The sequence below is a fragment of the Prinia subflava genome, chromosome 4, assembly GCF_021018805.1.
Source record: "Prinia subflava isolate CZ2003 ecotype Zambia chromosome 4, Cam_Psub_1.2, whole genome shotgun sequence".
In the NCBI taxonomy this organism is placed as follows: Eukaryota; Metazoa; Chordata; class Aves; order Passeriformes; family Cisticolidae; genus Prinia; species Prinia subflava.
The window spans coordinates 4,925,980-4,943,061 of record NC_086250.1 but is presented as its reverse complement, the minus strand read 5'-3'; the positions used below and the strand labels follow the sequence as shown (position 1 = coordinate 4,943,061).

The following is a 17,082-nucleotide window of genomic DNA, read 5'->3' as shown; positions in this document are numbered from 1 at the left end:
GGAAACATTCAATGCTTTGTGCAGTTGAGGGGGAAAGAAGCAAGTGGAGGATAAATCTCCCCTCAAGTCATAGAACAATAGGACTATTTAGGTGGGAAAGGAGCTTTAAGGTTATTGAGTCCAACCATTACCCAAGACATCCAAGCCCACCACTAAACCACATCCCTGAGTGCCACATCCACACTTGTTTTAAATATCTCCAGGGGTGGTGACTCCACCGTCTTCCTTGGTAGCCCATTCCAGTGTCTAATTAATCTTTCTGTGAAGAAATTCTGCTTATGTTGAACCTAACCCTGCTCTGGGGTGGCTCGAGGCCGTTTCCTCTTGTCCTATTGCTGCTTGCCTGGGAGCAGAGCCCGACTCCCATCTGCCTGCACCTTCCAGTCAGGGACTTGTAGAGGGTGATAAGGTCTTCCCTGAGCCTCCTTTTCTGCAGGTTAAACACCCTCACATCCCTCAGCTGCTCCTCATAGGACTTGTGCTCCAGACCCTTCACCAGCTTTGTTACCCTTCTTTGGATCAGGAAGTTTGACAGTTAATGGTAAAAGCCACTCAGCTGGAGCATCTGGAAGATTCAATGCTTGGTTTCATTATAAACAGAAAATCAATATTTAAAGACTGACTCAATGGGTGTGTGGATTTGGGGGTGTAAAACATTTGGGTCCAAAAAAGCCTTTTATTTCAAACCAGCAGAATTAAATTGTAGGAATCAATGTGAAATCTTGATTCCTCCGATGTTACTGGAATAGCTTTGGAGTGCCTGGAGAAAAGGAGGCAGTGAGGCAGCTGGGCTGTGCTGGAGTGGAGAGCCTGCTTTCCCAACCTCCTGAGTACAGCTCAGCTGCTTCAAACCCTGCCAGCCCAGAGAGGGGCTGACGTGCAGCGTTTCAGCTCTGACGGCGCTCTATAAAAAGCTCAACGTCCTCTTTGTGCTCTAAAGCTACACTGCGGTTCCCTGGTCTAAATTAAACCAAGCCTAAAAAGACTTCAGAAAGAAGTGCAAAAAAAACCAGTCAGGAAATTTGAAGCTGTTTTCCAGGTCCCACTTAGCAGCAACAGGAGTCGGGGTTGCTCCTGTCGGAGTTGTTAGCGTGCGCTGGGGCTGACTGAAGATGATTAAAGGTATGTTTTGCCCTTGGGAATGAAACATCTCCACTTGGTGATGCCCAGGTTTTGCATGGGGCTCCATGCTGGTGCTCCCAGGGAGCTGGTGACCCCCCAGGCCCCTCCTGCCCTGGGAATTTTGCTTCCTCGTGGCTCCTCCTGCTGACTGCAGGAGCACCAACCATGTCCTGTGGTGCCCAGCTATGAATCCAATGCTTCTGTGAGCAAAAAGATACCCCAAACTTATATATTTCTATAGGAGATCCACCACATTCCCCAGAAAAGGAGTACTCAGTGTCTGCTAGAAAGCATACAGCAGCACTGATGCTTTTTGGCAAAAACGTTCCTGGGAATGCACTACCTCAGCAGGTAAAATGTTAATTAAACTACCATTAATGACTGGTTACCAACACATAAATGCATTCCTATAAATAGATGCTGCTCCATATCCCAGGTTATCAGTCATAATGCTTCATTTGAGATAATGAATTCCACACCAAATTACCCCACAGTAGCCATGTCATTTTTCTGTAAATTGTTATATGTTTGAGCAGGATGCTTTAGCATATAATTGTGGTGAATTAGGGTTGGCAAGGGATTACAGCAGCTGCACAATCTCTTTGTTGGGCTGAGCATGACATCCAAGTCTTCTAAGAGATGCTTTAATGTGCCAAGATCAATACTAGAGGGGCAGAGCTCAGAACAAATGGGCCACAAGGGCCAAGTTCTGCTGGTAAATCAGTCTGGTAATGACATGGCAGTGATGTCACAGCTGGTACTGGCAGTCTGAAGGGTAGAGCAGCCAAAGGGAGCCTCTGCTGTGGCAGCCAGAGAAGCAGAGACAGGAGTCCAAGTCTAGCAGTGACCTCTGAGGAGACAGCTCAGACACAGACATTTGGTTTAGGGATATGGACTCTACTCTCCAGCCTGACTCATAATCAGTGGTCTAGAAAGGCAACAAGTAGATGAGTCTGTGCCTTGAAATCTGGTGAGCAAACAATTTAAAGTAATCCCATAAAACCTTCATTTTGACATCTGCCACAGGGACAAGGTTCCTTTCTTTACACTGCTTTTGACAGACTCTAAACTGCACATGGTGCCACACTGTGAGCAGTAACAAAGCCAAAGTATTTCTGGTTAATGAATGGCAACTAGTCACTGAAAGTAACTGGCCATGAGCTACATACAGATTAAAATTATACCTCTCCTAGTTTAACAAAAGTAACCACACATTGCTGTAGGTTTTTTTTTTTCCCTTTCAAATTAGGAAGTGCTAGTTCTTTAGAATTCTTACTATACAAGCAACTTCGGTCAAATTAAATTTTTAAGGCACCAACTGGGACATAGCACCAACATAACACCTCAACAACCCGTTAAAAGCTTTGGTGCTCTCTTGGCTCTGTGAAAATCCTCAACAATGAGCCACAAGCTTGTAGAGCAGCATGGAATGGTAAACCTGCTTATCAGGCCACTTTTTAGGACACAGGGAACTCATGCTCATATCCTTGAACCAAGATCTAGACACTTGCTCTTTTTCTCCTGAAGTTTCAGAGTTATTTCCTCAGAGAAAAAAAGGAGGCAGTTTCCCATGTAACTAAAATTTCCTATTTTGTTGTGCAGTGTCTGAAACTGGAACTTGAAAAACTAGAGGGATGCTAATGTAAAAGGTTTATTGTAAAAAAGGGAGGAAACCTTTCCATTTAAGATTTGCTGTAAAAGTCATAACAGTGTAGGACAGCCAAGCAGTAACAGCTTGTACTCCTGACCCTCTGGAAAGGAAAACTTGTCAACAGACTTTCTTAAATGTGCACACAAAGACACAAAGACAAATCATAGAAAAAGGTACCCATTTATTCAAGGTATGACAAGGATATTTACAGTATTCATTTGCTCAGAATAAGATCCATCCTTACGAGTTTTAAAGCAGCAATTATAAATTACATTTAAAAGGGGAAACATTCCAAGCATGTTTCTGTTAGAGATATTTTTACAAGGACAGAAACACTTTAAGGCTAAGTTGTTTTGACCTTTGCTGCCACCCACATTTATCTTGGCAAAACCATCCCAAAGACAACGTTACCTTGAGGGATGGACTATGCTAAATTCAATATACAATTCTGTTCCCTCAGATGCTTTTCACAACAGTTCACATGTGACAAAAAATTGACTTTTGATTTAAAACAATGAATTAAATATAAATGAGATGAATTGCCTATACCCCAGCTTTTCACAGAGGCAAAAGATCATCCACAGCAACACATTAACCACCTCCAAAAAACATCCTCAGCTTTCTTGTTGATGAAGGTACTTCAGCTTACCCAGCAAGTTGCTGCAGCCAGAGATCCACAGCCATGGGGTGCAATCCACCTTTTCCATCACATTATTTTTCAAGACAGAAGAACAAAAACTTTCTAAGGTAAATGATGATACTGTCTGCTTTAGACAGACCTTGGTTCCCACAGCACAGACTAGTGCCCTACCACATCAAATGAGGTGGCTAAGCTGCTGTAGTGGTATTCTCTAGTCATTGTAACACACACCAGAGCTACAGGAGCAGTTAAAATTGGGTTATCTAAAATGGTTGATCTCTTGAGGTAGAGCCCACAAGTCATATTTACTCCTGTCTCTAAACTGTAATGAACATGCCATCAAGCACTTTTTGGTCATTTATAAAATAAACCCACTGATTTTTCAGATATTATTAATTGTAAAATAACAGGTTGGATTTTTTTTTCTGAATCATTTGTGCCTGTTTTAGAAGGAAGCAAATTAAATCTTGACAATAGTAGATTGTGGCTATTGATACACTTGCAATGAAAAAACCCCATGTTTTATACAAATCAACTTCAGAGCAACTTTCACAAGAGTTGGTATGTGAGGATTTTTTAATAACTTGCAACTTCGGAAAATTCCAATTTTAACTGCCTAATAAAGAAAATAATAATAATTAAAAAAAAAAACCACAACAAAAACCCCCCAGTCACTAGACCTTTAAGCTACAGAACTACTTTCAATACTACACTGGATAATTGTCTCAGGATTACATGAAAGGGAAAAGAAAGTGAAACACAACAGAAACCCCCCCTGCCTCCACAAACACAATTCACTGAACAAGCATGGTTTGTTAGGTGAGGACACTGTAACTAAGACTATTGAAAGTGCACAACGTTTAACATTGCAACAAAAACAGAAATGCGACCCGTGCATTAGGAGGGGACACTTATTCCAGGTTAGAATCCTCTGTAACAATAAAGCAACTGTTGCTGTAACCAAGAGTTGTTGGAAAATAACCAGATAACCCAGTAACAAGTTACAAACACGTGGATATTGGCACTTGATCTTTAGTTAGCCCCAGTCACTCCGTTTTCTCCCCAGAGATTCACATACACAGAACTTTAGGTTTCCATTTTATTACCGTAAAAAATAAAAGTCAATTTGTAGTTCCAGAGTAAACAAAGAAAGCTTAGTTTCAAACAGTTTAAAAACAAAGCTCCAAATTCTGATAAGTTACATGTCACAGGGTTCACATCAGCACCTCAACCTAATGCAGTTTTTTGTGAACTAAGCATTATTTCACAAAGTTTCCATGTTAGTGGCAAGGGGCTACATTCTCATCAGGATGCACATGTAACATGGCTCAAGAACAACCTGCAAGGACTGCAGGTCAGCTTCCAGAGTCCCCACTGAGCTCTACATGTTCAGAACCAACACTTAAGACCAAAGTTATTAAAGATTGACCTTTTGCATATTCTGAAACAGAAGGCAAATACAATCAACTAACATTTGGCTTTGAAACATTAAGATAACAATGCTGTATCTCAGCCACGTATTTACAAAAATGTTTACAACAGAACTGTGTAGGGTTTCCTTTTTTATTGTCATAATACACTTATAGATGAACAGTCATCTTAACCTTCATGCAAAGATGCATCTCTTGTTACACAAGAAGTTTCCTGTTTGATTTTTTTGCACTCTGAGGATAGCAAGCAGAGGGTTGGGTAAATTTGGGTCACCCTTAAAAATGTAGGCCTGTTTGCTTTACTGCACCTTCAAAATAAGGAGGTAAAGAACAGGCACCATTAATTCCACAAGGGTTCATTGCCTCTAGCATGTTTTCCAAAACCAACAAAAATAGTCTTGAACAGTTGTAACATGGGTTATTCCATGAGTTTCCCCTCTTCAGTTTCCTTCCCAAACTCTGGAGTTACTTTCCTAGAAGCATACTTGCTGAGCTTCTTTTCTAATGTATATTGTTGACTATACATTTTAAATTAAACTGTTATGTAAAGAATGTAACAAGCTTTTTCCTTTGTACACAACTTAATCTTTGTGCTGAGTGTTCTTCAAAGGGATTTTATAAATAATACAGTAAAAGTTTAGATCAGTCTTCCACCCTCTCGTCATTATACCATGTTGTTGCTTTCTCCAACTTTATCTACAAGCTGTGGAAAAGGAGACAAAAAGGTTTTTAAGTTGATGACATTTATGTACAGAGAAGTTACTCTCAAATAGTGCTTGCTACTTGCACAGTTAGTATGCGACTGGAAATGAGAGTCAGGTAGTACTCACCGAGATCTCATGGTTTATAAAGGTTTGTGAAAACCAAAATTCTTACAATTGCAATTGTGTTTCTGCATAACATGTTTCTCTCATGTAGACATTAACAGTGCAACATGAAGATGCAACAGAATGAGAAAGGAAATAGAAGAATGCAGATAACACTGCCAGCTTAATGGTTAAAACAAAACAATACAGTCTCAGCCACACATGCATTAGTAGACCAAGGAAGATATTTCAACTGACCATTACTGTGGATTCTCTTCTGAGCCTACGTAGGCTTTGAATAAAACATTAACAATTATCTTTTAAAAACAAGATTTAACCCCGTTATGATCAAATTAAGTATGAATAAGATCAATTGACAAATGAAACATTCAATTGATCATGAATTATGAGCCACAACTTGGCCTAACTGCGAGACTGGAACAGATGATCTGGAACACTTATTTTTAAAAAACAGCCTGTATGCATTTAAGTTATTCCCACTATTAATTTTTAGTAGTAGCTATTAAAACTGTTGCTTTCAAAACTAGTATTACATTTGCTTGTGTTAAAATAAATACAAAAATAGCACAGTAAAAGCAGTTGACTGAAACACCCTAGATTAGCATTTTTCTTTTAGCTGTCTTCAAATCCCCGGCCATTTGGTTTAAAAAAATGGAAAACTCCATTTGAAAAAAATACAAATCTTAGTAATAAAAACATGTAGCCTGCTGCAGTGGACCTTAATAAATATATCTGATGAATGATTATGCATCCTGAGAGTTTCTGGGTTCACCATACAAGCTGCACCTTAACATTGAACCTTTGCTTTTACAGGCTACTTCTCCTAAGTTCACCCAAACACTGCACCACAGTGTTCTCCTCATTGTACACACAGGAGAAGAGGCAGAATTCACCTTTCTGTTCACCCAGAGCTAAGAGTGAAGCAGGAAGAGCCCCAACATTCCCAGTAACAATGCAGGGCTCTTCCCACTTCACTACCCATGGGCAGGGGCAGCTCCTGCAAACGCATCCTTTTGTTCCTTTTCCACCTGGAATTCTCTCCCTGGGAATGAATGTGAGGTGTATGGTACAGGAATGTGTTTGAAGTCATTGTTCCCAAGTTATATTTGCTTTATTTTTGATGCTTTTCCCTACAAGTGCTGTATCAGCAGAATAAAAACCAGAACATGCTGCAGTTGTTGCATAAAGCACCAAACTTACCGAGCTTATCCCAGGTAAATTCAAGAGATATCCAAGAACTGGAACTCTTCTAATAAAGCCAACCACCACAGGAAAGAACCCCCTTTAGGTAAGACATCAGAAGACTCTATTAGTTTTTATAATTAGGCTTTTCTCATATTGCTATAACATGAAAAAAATTGCATTTTTTTGGTAAAAATTTTAAAAATAGGTAATTTTTAAATCAAGATTACATAAAATCTTGCAACTTGTTAGCAGCACACTTATTTACAAAATATATCAATACACATTCATCAGAGAAAGGAGAATATCAGGAAAGAATTTATCTCTTTTTCAATGGATTTAATTTTCTTCATAGCTGGCAACTCTCAGTCAGCTCATCAAAAAATAACTCAAGCGAGAATACCCAACTTTGTCAGCAGAACTAATTTCTCAAAATTAGCATACATATTTTATATGTAAAAATATAAATATAATATTCCTCTTTATATTATAGGAAATACATTCAAGACCCAATGTCAAAACAGGTGAAGTTAGTTCTGAGTAAGTAAAACCATATATGGTCCTCTTTAACTAAAGAAAATGAAGCATGACAGAGTTGTGTATTCATTTATTCCCAAATTTAAGTGGTTTGAATCATAACCGTGGGGATGTTGCCTGGCATAGCTGCTATGATGTAGCCCCTGCACTGCCACTTAATCTCTGCAGCAGAAAAACAAATTTTCAGTGGCAGTAGCTCAGCTGTCTGCAGCTGGTGGCAACCCAGGGATCTCGTGTTGGGCATTCCCTGCATGGAATAAGGATTAATGTGCAATGAGGCCTCAGCCACAGTCAAACAGGGAAGTTTCACAAGTCACCATCCTCTTCATCACACAGCTAAGAAATATTGCTGGGTAATATCCACACCAATAAGGGGAATTGCTGAGATTTTTTTTTTTTTTTAATAAAGACCAGATCATTATTCATTATAATAATGCAAATTATGAGGCAGGGCACACAAATCACTTGTAACAGATTAAAAAACCTGCTGTGTCCAAGAATAAGGAATAGTCAGTACATAGGGATAATACTGTCAGCCATAGTTCTGCAGGGCTGTAATCTGAACAAGGTTCCAAAACCCCCTTAAATTACAACAACTGCCCCATAATAGCCAGGGCAGTTTTCAGCCAAGCAGCAGGATCCTGAGGAACAGGATAAAATGATGCTTGAGGAAAGACTTCATTTGAAACTTCTTTAGAAAGGAAGAAGTTGCTGACAAAAGGATGATGGTTCAACTGAGCAAGATTGAAGCAAAACAAAAAGCTTTGCTTGAAGTAGTCACTAGCCACTGTAGCAAGGGATTTGGATTCTATCAAATAATAAGCACTAGAAAAGATGGTCACAAAATCATGGAATCATCAAGGTTGGAAAAGACATTTAAGATCATTCAATCCAAACCACTGGTGTCCAGATGCTTTAAATTAAAACAAATCAGATAAACATTCCCACCTGGAATTATCCATCCCTTGTTGATTCCCTTCAGTCTAAGGGATAGTCCTACAGAGAACTATCGATCTTTTATAAACCTCTCAACATTATTTTACTTTGCAAGCACCACTAGATAATCTATAACCATACCTGCTTAGACATACTAACTTATATAACTCTTCTGAGATCTTTTGAAAGGAGGGTGTTTTGTTAGAAACGTATTTTACTTGCTTTGTACTGGCTGATTAAACCAAGTACTACATGCAAGGAGTAACAATGTATTCAGTGATATGATGTGATGATCAGAGCACTTGCAGTGACAGAGTGCAGAGTAACACAGAGTAGAACAATAAGACATTAAACCCACAAAATTCATTTTCTGAAACTTCAGTGTCTCCCGTAGGAGCCAAGTTCAGATTTGTTTTTAAAAATAAGCATTTTATCTGAACTAAATAGCAGGTTAACATACAATTTTACTGAGTGCAAAATGAGCTCCATGTGTACAATGGTTTCACTTTGATTAACAGGAACAGTATTATTTAGCCATTTGCTGAACACTTCAGGGTCTGAAACTTGATCAATAACCATTAATGAAACAGCCTGCTTTTGGACAGAAGTCCAAGAAAAAACAGAAGCCTCCCTTACTACTTTTTTTTGCTTTGTTCTGTAGGGAAGCATAGCACTTCAACCATAGAAATAAAGATAAAAAATATAGATATCTATGCAGGTTGTAACAAGTCGAATTCTTTCACTATTACAGTTGCATTTATGAAGAACTTAAATGACACATTGTGAAAGTTATAACATGTTTCAAGATTGCTGTTAAAAAATAGAATTTCCATTTTTCCTTAGTCAAGATACTGCTCACCCAAACAAGCAGTTCTGACTCTAAGGCACAATTGTAATGAAACATGACAGAAAAGATCTTTTCCCTGGGCTGCCAGAGTGATGAAATAAGGTTACAAACCTAGGATGGTAGTAACTAAATATTTGTTAAAGAAAAGAACAAGCTCATTAAGGGCAAGACTCTCCCTTTTGTTTACTAATTAGTACAGCTATGACTTATCAGGGGCGAGGTCGCCTGTAATCCTTTTTTCTACACCTACAAAAGTACCAGGTATTCCTTTTCCATGAGGAGATATTTCAACTTCATACTGTTAACAATTTGGGCTCCCACATATTTTGAAGCTTTACAATTCTTTGGTTAGGCATCAACATTATCAAAGCCACTTTGGTAAATGCCTCACAACCATTAGCAGATTTGAGTCTTGGAAAAATACTTACCAACTTGTAAATAAACAGTTTTATATATCTGTCCAAAAGGAACATTTAAAGGACGCTGCTTTGTCAACTGTCAACACAGAAACACTACCCAAATACATTTATTCCTAGATAAACTAACACAAAGTTGTTTTCAAACAAGACTTACCTGAACAATAGGAAGAACCCATAAATTTCAAGGATCATTCCTATTAGAGGCCAACCAATGAGAACTATGAGCACACCACCCAGGAAGAAGCCCGTTGCTTTCATTTTGTGTTTTTGAAAGAAGAATCTAAATGTTCTTTCTAAACCGATAACAAAGGACAAACCAGCCACAAATAAAACCTAGAAAAGACAAAACAAAGCAAAGAAAGAAAATGACTAATTATGTTCTCAAGTACAGGATGTAAACACACATACATATTTTACAAAATTAGACTGCTTTTCTTGCACAACTTATTTTGATAGCAAAAGACAGTTGGTGAGAATGAATTTACTATTGATTTTCTTTTGTAAGGGACATCTTAAAGGACTTGTAGCTCTCAGCTGCTTGAAAGTAGAATTTATATTTTGTGGTCTCTGCCAAACACACTCAAGACAAAAGACCTGCTTTTGACAACAGTTGTATCTGCCCTGTCACATACATACAACCTTTACCACAAATGGTGCTGAAGCTTAGTTCTAATGACAGCAAAGGTTCCTAAAAACTAAGAACACAAATAAAAGCACCTCTGGTTTGTGCCACTGACATCTTCAACAGCTTCTATTGATCTACTCATAGTGCAAAGCCAGAGAAGGAAAAAGCTGAACAGCTGTTTTTTACTGTGTAGAGCCTTTTTACTCTTTATTTGTTCCAGTATAGACTGAACACTATCACAGTGTTAGTCCCAGCTAATTAGAAGCATTTCTGGTGTCCTGCAGCAACAGGACTCAGAATTATTTCAGCAACGTTTTTGCTCAGAAAGCAACAGTATCTCAGATTTTACTAAAGATTGTTTTGTTCAAGTTGAAGTTCTGGATGATATTTAATAAATCACTTTCTTAGAACCCTCTGCCCTTTCTGATATTACTTTTTTTTAATAAAAACAACTCTCTGCAAGGATACAGTACCTTTTCTTGCATTATCTTTGGTTACCACATAGCCTGTCATTGTCTCTTCCTACCTATGTTTTCATTTTCCCTAAACAGGATCTCATATTTCCACCTTACATTAGGAAAAGAAGAAATAAGCATTATTTCATTTGTCACTCTTCCACTGCACACTTGATTTGATGGTTCATAACAACACTTCAACTGATGCACCCAAATTCAGATACACAAATTTATATTTCCCTTCAGGGAATCTCAGTATTTGAGAATGAATGATCTGTTTGGCTGCAGACTTTTAGGCATCAGCAAAAGAGGGGGTGAACCTCTACCAAACAGACTGCGCTTTGGCTGGCTGGCAAAGCTGAGAACAGCACAGGCACAGAGACTATCACATGCAGAAAACACCCTGTCAGTTTATATTTGGATTGGAAATTTCATGTACCAGAACTAGGATTTATTTTCTGTGCTGCCTTGAGCGACAACTTTGATTTGGTAAAAGCTGAAGATGCTGAATGTCTCTTTTATGAAAGAGGTCTGGCTCTTCTAAAACCAGAAGTGTCAGCAATTCATAATTCTTTCCTCATACAGCATTGCAAAGCTACATTTGCTAGCATGTATTTAATGATTCTTATCCAAATATTTACTTAAATTGACAGTTATCTTAGAGGATCACAAAAAACCACATTTGCAGCAGCACAACAACTGTGGGACAAGCTGCTTCTTGTCTACCAACATCCCACAGGCCTGACCCAATGTGATATTCACATCTAGTGTGAGCTGTTCTAACCTCAAGCAGGAAAAATGATTCACTCCTATCACTGAGCACAACTTCTCCTTTAGACCAAATCACCACAGTAATCTTTGTCATGCAGCTTCAAATTGATAACTTACTGTTCTATTTTTAGTTTATCTTTAATAGATCACATACTTGATTCTAGGCAGTACAGAAAAGGCACTTACATTTCCAATAGCCAAAAGGGCTTTGTCAAAGAAGAGTATCATTCCAAAGAAGAGGAAAAACACTCCAAAGCCTGTCAGTCCCATTCCAATCTCTGAAAAAGAAGCAAATTTAGGCATGTAACAAAATATGGTAACAAGAAAAACTCATGGATAAAAATTGGGGAAAGAATTAGAACATCCAGTCTAAAGACATTTTAAATTTGGAAACTTCCCTGAATGTAAAAGTATCATTAATCTTGTAGACACCAATTGCTTCAACAGACATATCTTTGGAAGCTGCTTATCAAAAAAGTCTGTATTTGGAACTAGACACTGAAACTGAATGCAACCAAAAGCAATCATGGATATACATATGGCAAAGACATACATCCCTTTTGATTAATTGCTAGTACGGAGAAAAGGATTGTTTTGTAGAGATAGTGAAACTTCATTTTCCAGAATGGATCAGCTGGCCAGAACATGGTACAAATAACACCAAGGTCGTGGTCTGATTCCCATATGGGTCATTCACTGAGGAGCTGGACTCTGATCCCTGTGGATCCTTGAATGGATCCTTGTGATCCTTCTCTTTCAACTCACATACTCTGGGATTTGCAGATCTTGCCCCATTACCTTTACCACAGTAATGTAGGCACTCTGCTTCTCTCCCCCTTCCTGAGACCTCATGTTCCATCTCCCACGACCTTGCAGTGCCACTCTCCCCAAGCTGGAACACAACTTGGATGAATTCTGCAGGATTTTTCCAAGCTACACATGTGCTGACAGCTATCAAATCCTAGCCTGGGTCTCCAAACAATTGCCAGTTTTCACAAAACTAGTAGATACTAAATATTGAGGGATAAATGTTCAATTATAATTTTCATGCCTCATATTTAATTTTATTAATTAAATAGCAGATCTACATTACACATTGATACAATATCTCTAGACTGCTAGTGTTGCACAGCAGTTTCATTTTACGATGTTAATATGCAATTTTAAAAAAATATCTTTTGTACTTAATATGGTTGCTTACATCATAAAGTAGGTAGTGCTGGGTTAACAGTTGGACTCAATGCTCTTTAAAGTTTTTTTCCAGTCTAAACAGTTCTAAAAACTTTGAATTCTGCAAAGGATGCTTAAGAAATACTGGGAAGCCAAGAGGAGGCTGGAAGGTTTGTATGACAAACCTGGCTAGAAATGTCAAGCTATGATTAAAACTACCATTTGACAATAGCCTTTAAAATACCTTGAGGACTGCTCTTAGAAATACATCCTGCTTTTAATTTTAAATCTCTAAAGCCTTCCTTTCCTTCCTTTGACTCTCACACAAACTAAATGGGAGAGAAAAACCAAGAACAGCAGCAACAGGGCTGCAGACACATGCATTTATTATTGCTTTCCCTGAGATCAGACAATTTATAAACCTCTAGGACACAAAAACAGCTTAGCAAAACCCACCCTAATACTATGCCTGTATATATGTGTATTTTGAAGTTCCAAGTAGTTTTGCATAGCCTGTCCTGAAACAAACAAAAAAACACACCCACAATCACAGCCCTCACTGCTACTGTTGGCCAGATCTACCTCAATATATTTTAACTGCACTTTGTAGATGTAGTTGGTCATTTGCTGTTGTTTGATGAGCTTGCAAGTAAAGGAGGATAATGATGCCTATTTCAGGATTTCCAAGCAGTTATTGGAAATAAATTTCAAAACAGCTGAGAGATTTGTTACAGCAACATTCCACTCCCCAAAGTTCTCTAAGGGCTTGGCTTTCACCAGGGCTGCAGAGCACATGCTCTTAGAGCTCTAGTTCTGTAGTATTGCCTGCCACTTTAAACTGTTACTATGAGCATTTTAACACCCCACAATTAAAGGCACTAAGTAACTCAATACAATCAATTTACTACAGGCACTCTGCCTACTCGTTCACAATGAAAAACGGAATTGCAAATTGTATTTTCAATGATCTGCTGGCTGAAGGCAATGCAACAATTGCAACTGCCCTTTTCCCCAGTACTCTTTACTTCAGAAGAGCAGAAACAATCTGTATTCTGGAAGGAAAACACTGGGAGGCAGGACTCCAGAGGAATTACCAGCTGCCAGCAAGATAAATATGCAGTCATGGGAAGTTAGTTCCTCCCCCAGACACAGCCCAAGGTATGGATCTGGCAAGGAGGCAGAGGCCAACTCCCAGCAGCTGCTGCAGTCACCACCCTGACACTTCTCCAACCACCCGAAACGTGTCTGCAATCATTTCTGCCACAATGGATTCTGATTCACCTCAGAAGTCACCCATGTTCTCTGGTTAGTGAAGAGGAAAAAAGAGAAATGAACATTATTCTCATTATCCCAAAATAACTGCTGGAATAAGATGAATGGTCCAGGACTATTATTCTCTGGTGCTGATATCTCAGCAGAGGGAATTACTGACTTGATTTATATCAGAATTTGTAAATATATTTCACTAGTCTCCTTAGAGGAAGGAAAAGGAAAAGTGCTGGCATCTTGTATAAAAATCTTTTCAATAACAAACGATAAATATTTATAGAGGGAGAAAACTATTTTTAAATGTTTTCTCCTGTGCCAGAAGAGCTTTCCCACATTAGTCAAATACAACATATCAATGCCTAGAAATGCAGAAATACACACTAGCCAAGTTGTATTTATTCTGGATTAGGGAGCAAACCTTTATCCATGTTTCTCCAGAAATTCCATAGGCTGTGCAAGAGTCCTGCAGCGCCGTGTTAAAACAGCTTAGTAGATATTAAGATTCAAAATTAAGATACATTGCTTGTGAAAGATTAGGGCAGACAATGCACATCCCCAGTCTTTTATAAGGCATTCTATAGTGCAAAATAAAATGGAGTTGTGTGCTATAGGCTTTTAGAAGACAAAAATGAATACAGCTCATATTCAATGTATAACTATTATTTGCTAGTAGTATTTTTTTTAGAAAAGCTAAGTGCATTCTTTTGCAATTACTGGTGGTTTACTACACCATTCAATGCACCATGTAAAATTATGTTCCAGACTACAGATGCAGAATTAATTTTGCAAACATCAATCGATGCAGTGGTTCTCTCCAGGTATTTATCACACTCTCCACCAGTGACTCTACGGCTCTGCATTTTTCCAGACAGCAGTGAATTTTAAAATATCCAATGAACTATCTTCAGAATTTTATAAAAACTGAAAAAACTCCAAAACCTTAAAACCCCTAAACGTCAGAGTATTTTATTTAATACTCTTGTCTCTGACAGTTAAAACCAACAGCCTTAGCACTGGAAATAGCTGAAGGCCATAAGGAATTAAGCAAAAGAAAAACAGTGAATCTCTTTCTGAAGAGATTTTTATTTTTTTGACCAACAAATACTCCAAACAGGGAGTTAAGGGCAAAAGCAAAGCCCACAAGGGTTTAATCAATCAGAAATCTAAAAACTAACCCCAAGGGTTATACTCATCCCAGTAACAGCACAATATCTGAATATCTCAAGAAATCATTGACCCTGAATGCTGCTGAACTCTGCTGCCTGTCTCCATCCTTGGTCTTAACTGGCTCTCCAATATCTCAATTTTCAGTATCCTGCAATCAAACTTAGTTAACTTTTTTTTTTTTCTAAATTTTTCACACCCTCCTTCATAACTGATGCTGTGGTGCTTATCAGGCAGACTCATTTCCTTCTGCGGCAATCATACCAGAAATGCATCATACATGAGATGGTAATTTAAATCAAAGGCCTGTCATTGTCCTGTGCCTTGCAGCTTAAGCTGTTATCACAGAATCACAATTGACAGGGCTGGAAGGATCCTGGAGATCACCCAATCCAACCCCATTGCCAAGGCAGGGTCACCTGCAACAGGTGACAAAGAATGTGTCCAGGTGGGTTTGGAATGCCACCCTGGGCAGCTGTTCCAGGGCTCTGCCACCTTCAGTGTAAAGAAGTCTTTCCTCATGTTGAGATTAAACTCCTTGTGTTTTACTTCATGGCCATTGCTCCTTGTTCTGTAGCTGGGCACCACTGAAAAGTCTGGCACCATCCTCTTGGCACCGATTTGAAATATTTATATGCGCTAATGAGAGCCCCTCTCAGTCTTTTCCAGACTGAACAGTCTCTCCTTATAACAGTGATGCTCCAGACCCCTCATTATTTCTGTGACCCTCTGCTGGACCCTCTCCTTGTCTCTCCTGTACTGAGGAGCCCAGAACTGGACACAGCCCCCAGGTGTGGCCTCGCTGGGGCCCAGCAGAGGGACAGGATCCCCTCCCTTCACCTGCTGACCACACTTCCCAAAGCACCCCAGGATCCCACTGCTCTTCCCGGCTGCCAGGACACACTTAGAACTTCTTTATTTGCTTTCTTTGATCTCTATTTCCAACCACTTCATTGGAAACAAAACTACGGCCACATACAAGTATTTTTACTTTTTTCCACTTCAATGTCTTGTCCTCACTTTTAAGCCCCCTCAGTGTCACCTGCAGACGTTTGGTGTGGCACCAGCAAGAGCAGCACAGTAAAGCTATTTAAATAATTAAGTGGGTCCAGACCACTGACGTCCAGAGGGAGGTATAGGGGAAGAGTTGAGCTAAGTGTTACTTTGTTTACGGTTCAGCTTTCATTCATTCATAGTGACCAATCAAAGTGCGATGGGTACAAACCCAGAGAGGCGCTAGTTAGGTAAAAGGAAGATTTTTTTTTTTCCTGTAAGGGTAGCCAGGCACTGGGACAGGCTGTCCAGAGAAGCTGTGGCTGCCCCATCCCTGGAATTGTCCCAGGCCGGGCTGGATGGGCCTTTGAGCAGCCTGGGACAGTGGAAGGTGTCCCTGCCCACGGCAGGGGCTGGAGTGAGACGATCTTTAAGGTCCCTTCTCCCCCAGGCCATTCTGTGATCACAGCACAGCACAGCGAGCACTCGCAGCCCCAGGCGAGCGCCGGCCGCGCTGGTGTCAGAGCTCTCCTCAGGGCGAGGGGCCCTGCCGAGCGCTGCCCCGCCGCTCCATCCCACCGCCCCTTCCACCGCCGCACCGGGGCCGCCGCGCCCTCCACTGCGGGGATGCGGCCGTCAGAGCTCCCCCCGCCCCTGTCCGCCCGCACCCCGCCGCGGGCTCCGGCCCGACCCCGGCCCGTCTCCAGGGCACAGCCGGACCCTGCCCGGCCGCTCCCGGGAGGCCCCGCCGCGGACAAAGGCTGCGGGCCCGGCCACCCTGGGACCCCCCGTGCCCCGCCGCCCCCAGCCCCGCGGCGGGCGGCCCCTCCCCGCTGCCCGGCGGGGGCGGCGGCAGCGCTTACTCTGCGTGTCGGACAGGGAGATCATGGTGGCGGCGGCGGCGGCACCGGGGCGAGCGGGACCCGCGGCGGCCACGTCTTCCGGAAACACGCACCCCGCCGCACGAGAGGCGCCCGCCCATTGGCCACGCCGGCCGCCAATCGGATACCGCCTTGTATCGCCGCGCGGGCGCGCTGCCCCGCC

At 40.6% G+C, this 17,082-nt stretch overlaps 1 protein-coding gene across 1 annotated transcript; it reads right to left on the bottom strand.

Moving 5' to 3' along the window:
• Window positions 1-2,934: 2,934 nt before the first annotated feature.
• On the bottom strand, window positions 2,935-17,058 carry GOLT1B (golgi transport 1B). Its single transcript, XM_063395228.1, has 5 exons — window positions 16,902-17,058; window positions 11,629-11,720; window positions 9,746-9,924; window positions 6,871-6,952; window positions 2,935-5,546 (listed from the first exon to the last, which is right to left on the bottom strand). The coding sequence occupies exons 1-5, from the start codon at window positions 16,924-16,926 to the stop codon at window positions 5,508-5,510; spliced, it is 417 nt and encodes a 138-aa protein (XP_063251298.1). The 5' UTR covers window positions 16,927-17,058; the 3' UTR covers window positions 2,935-5,507.
• Window positions 17,059-17,082: the final 24 nt, after the last annotated feature.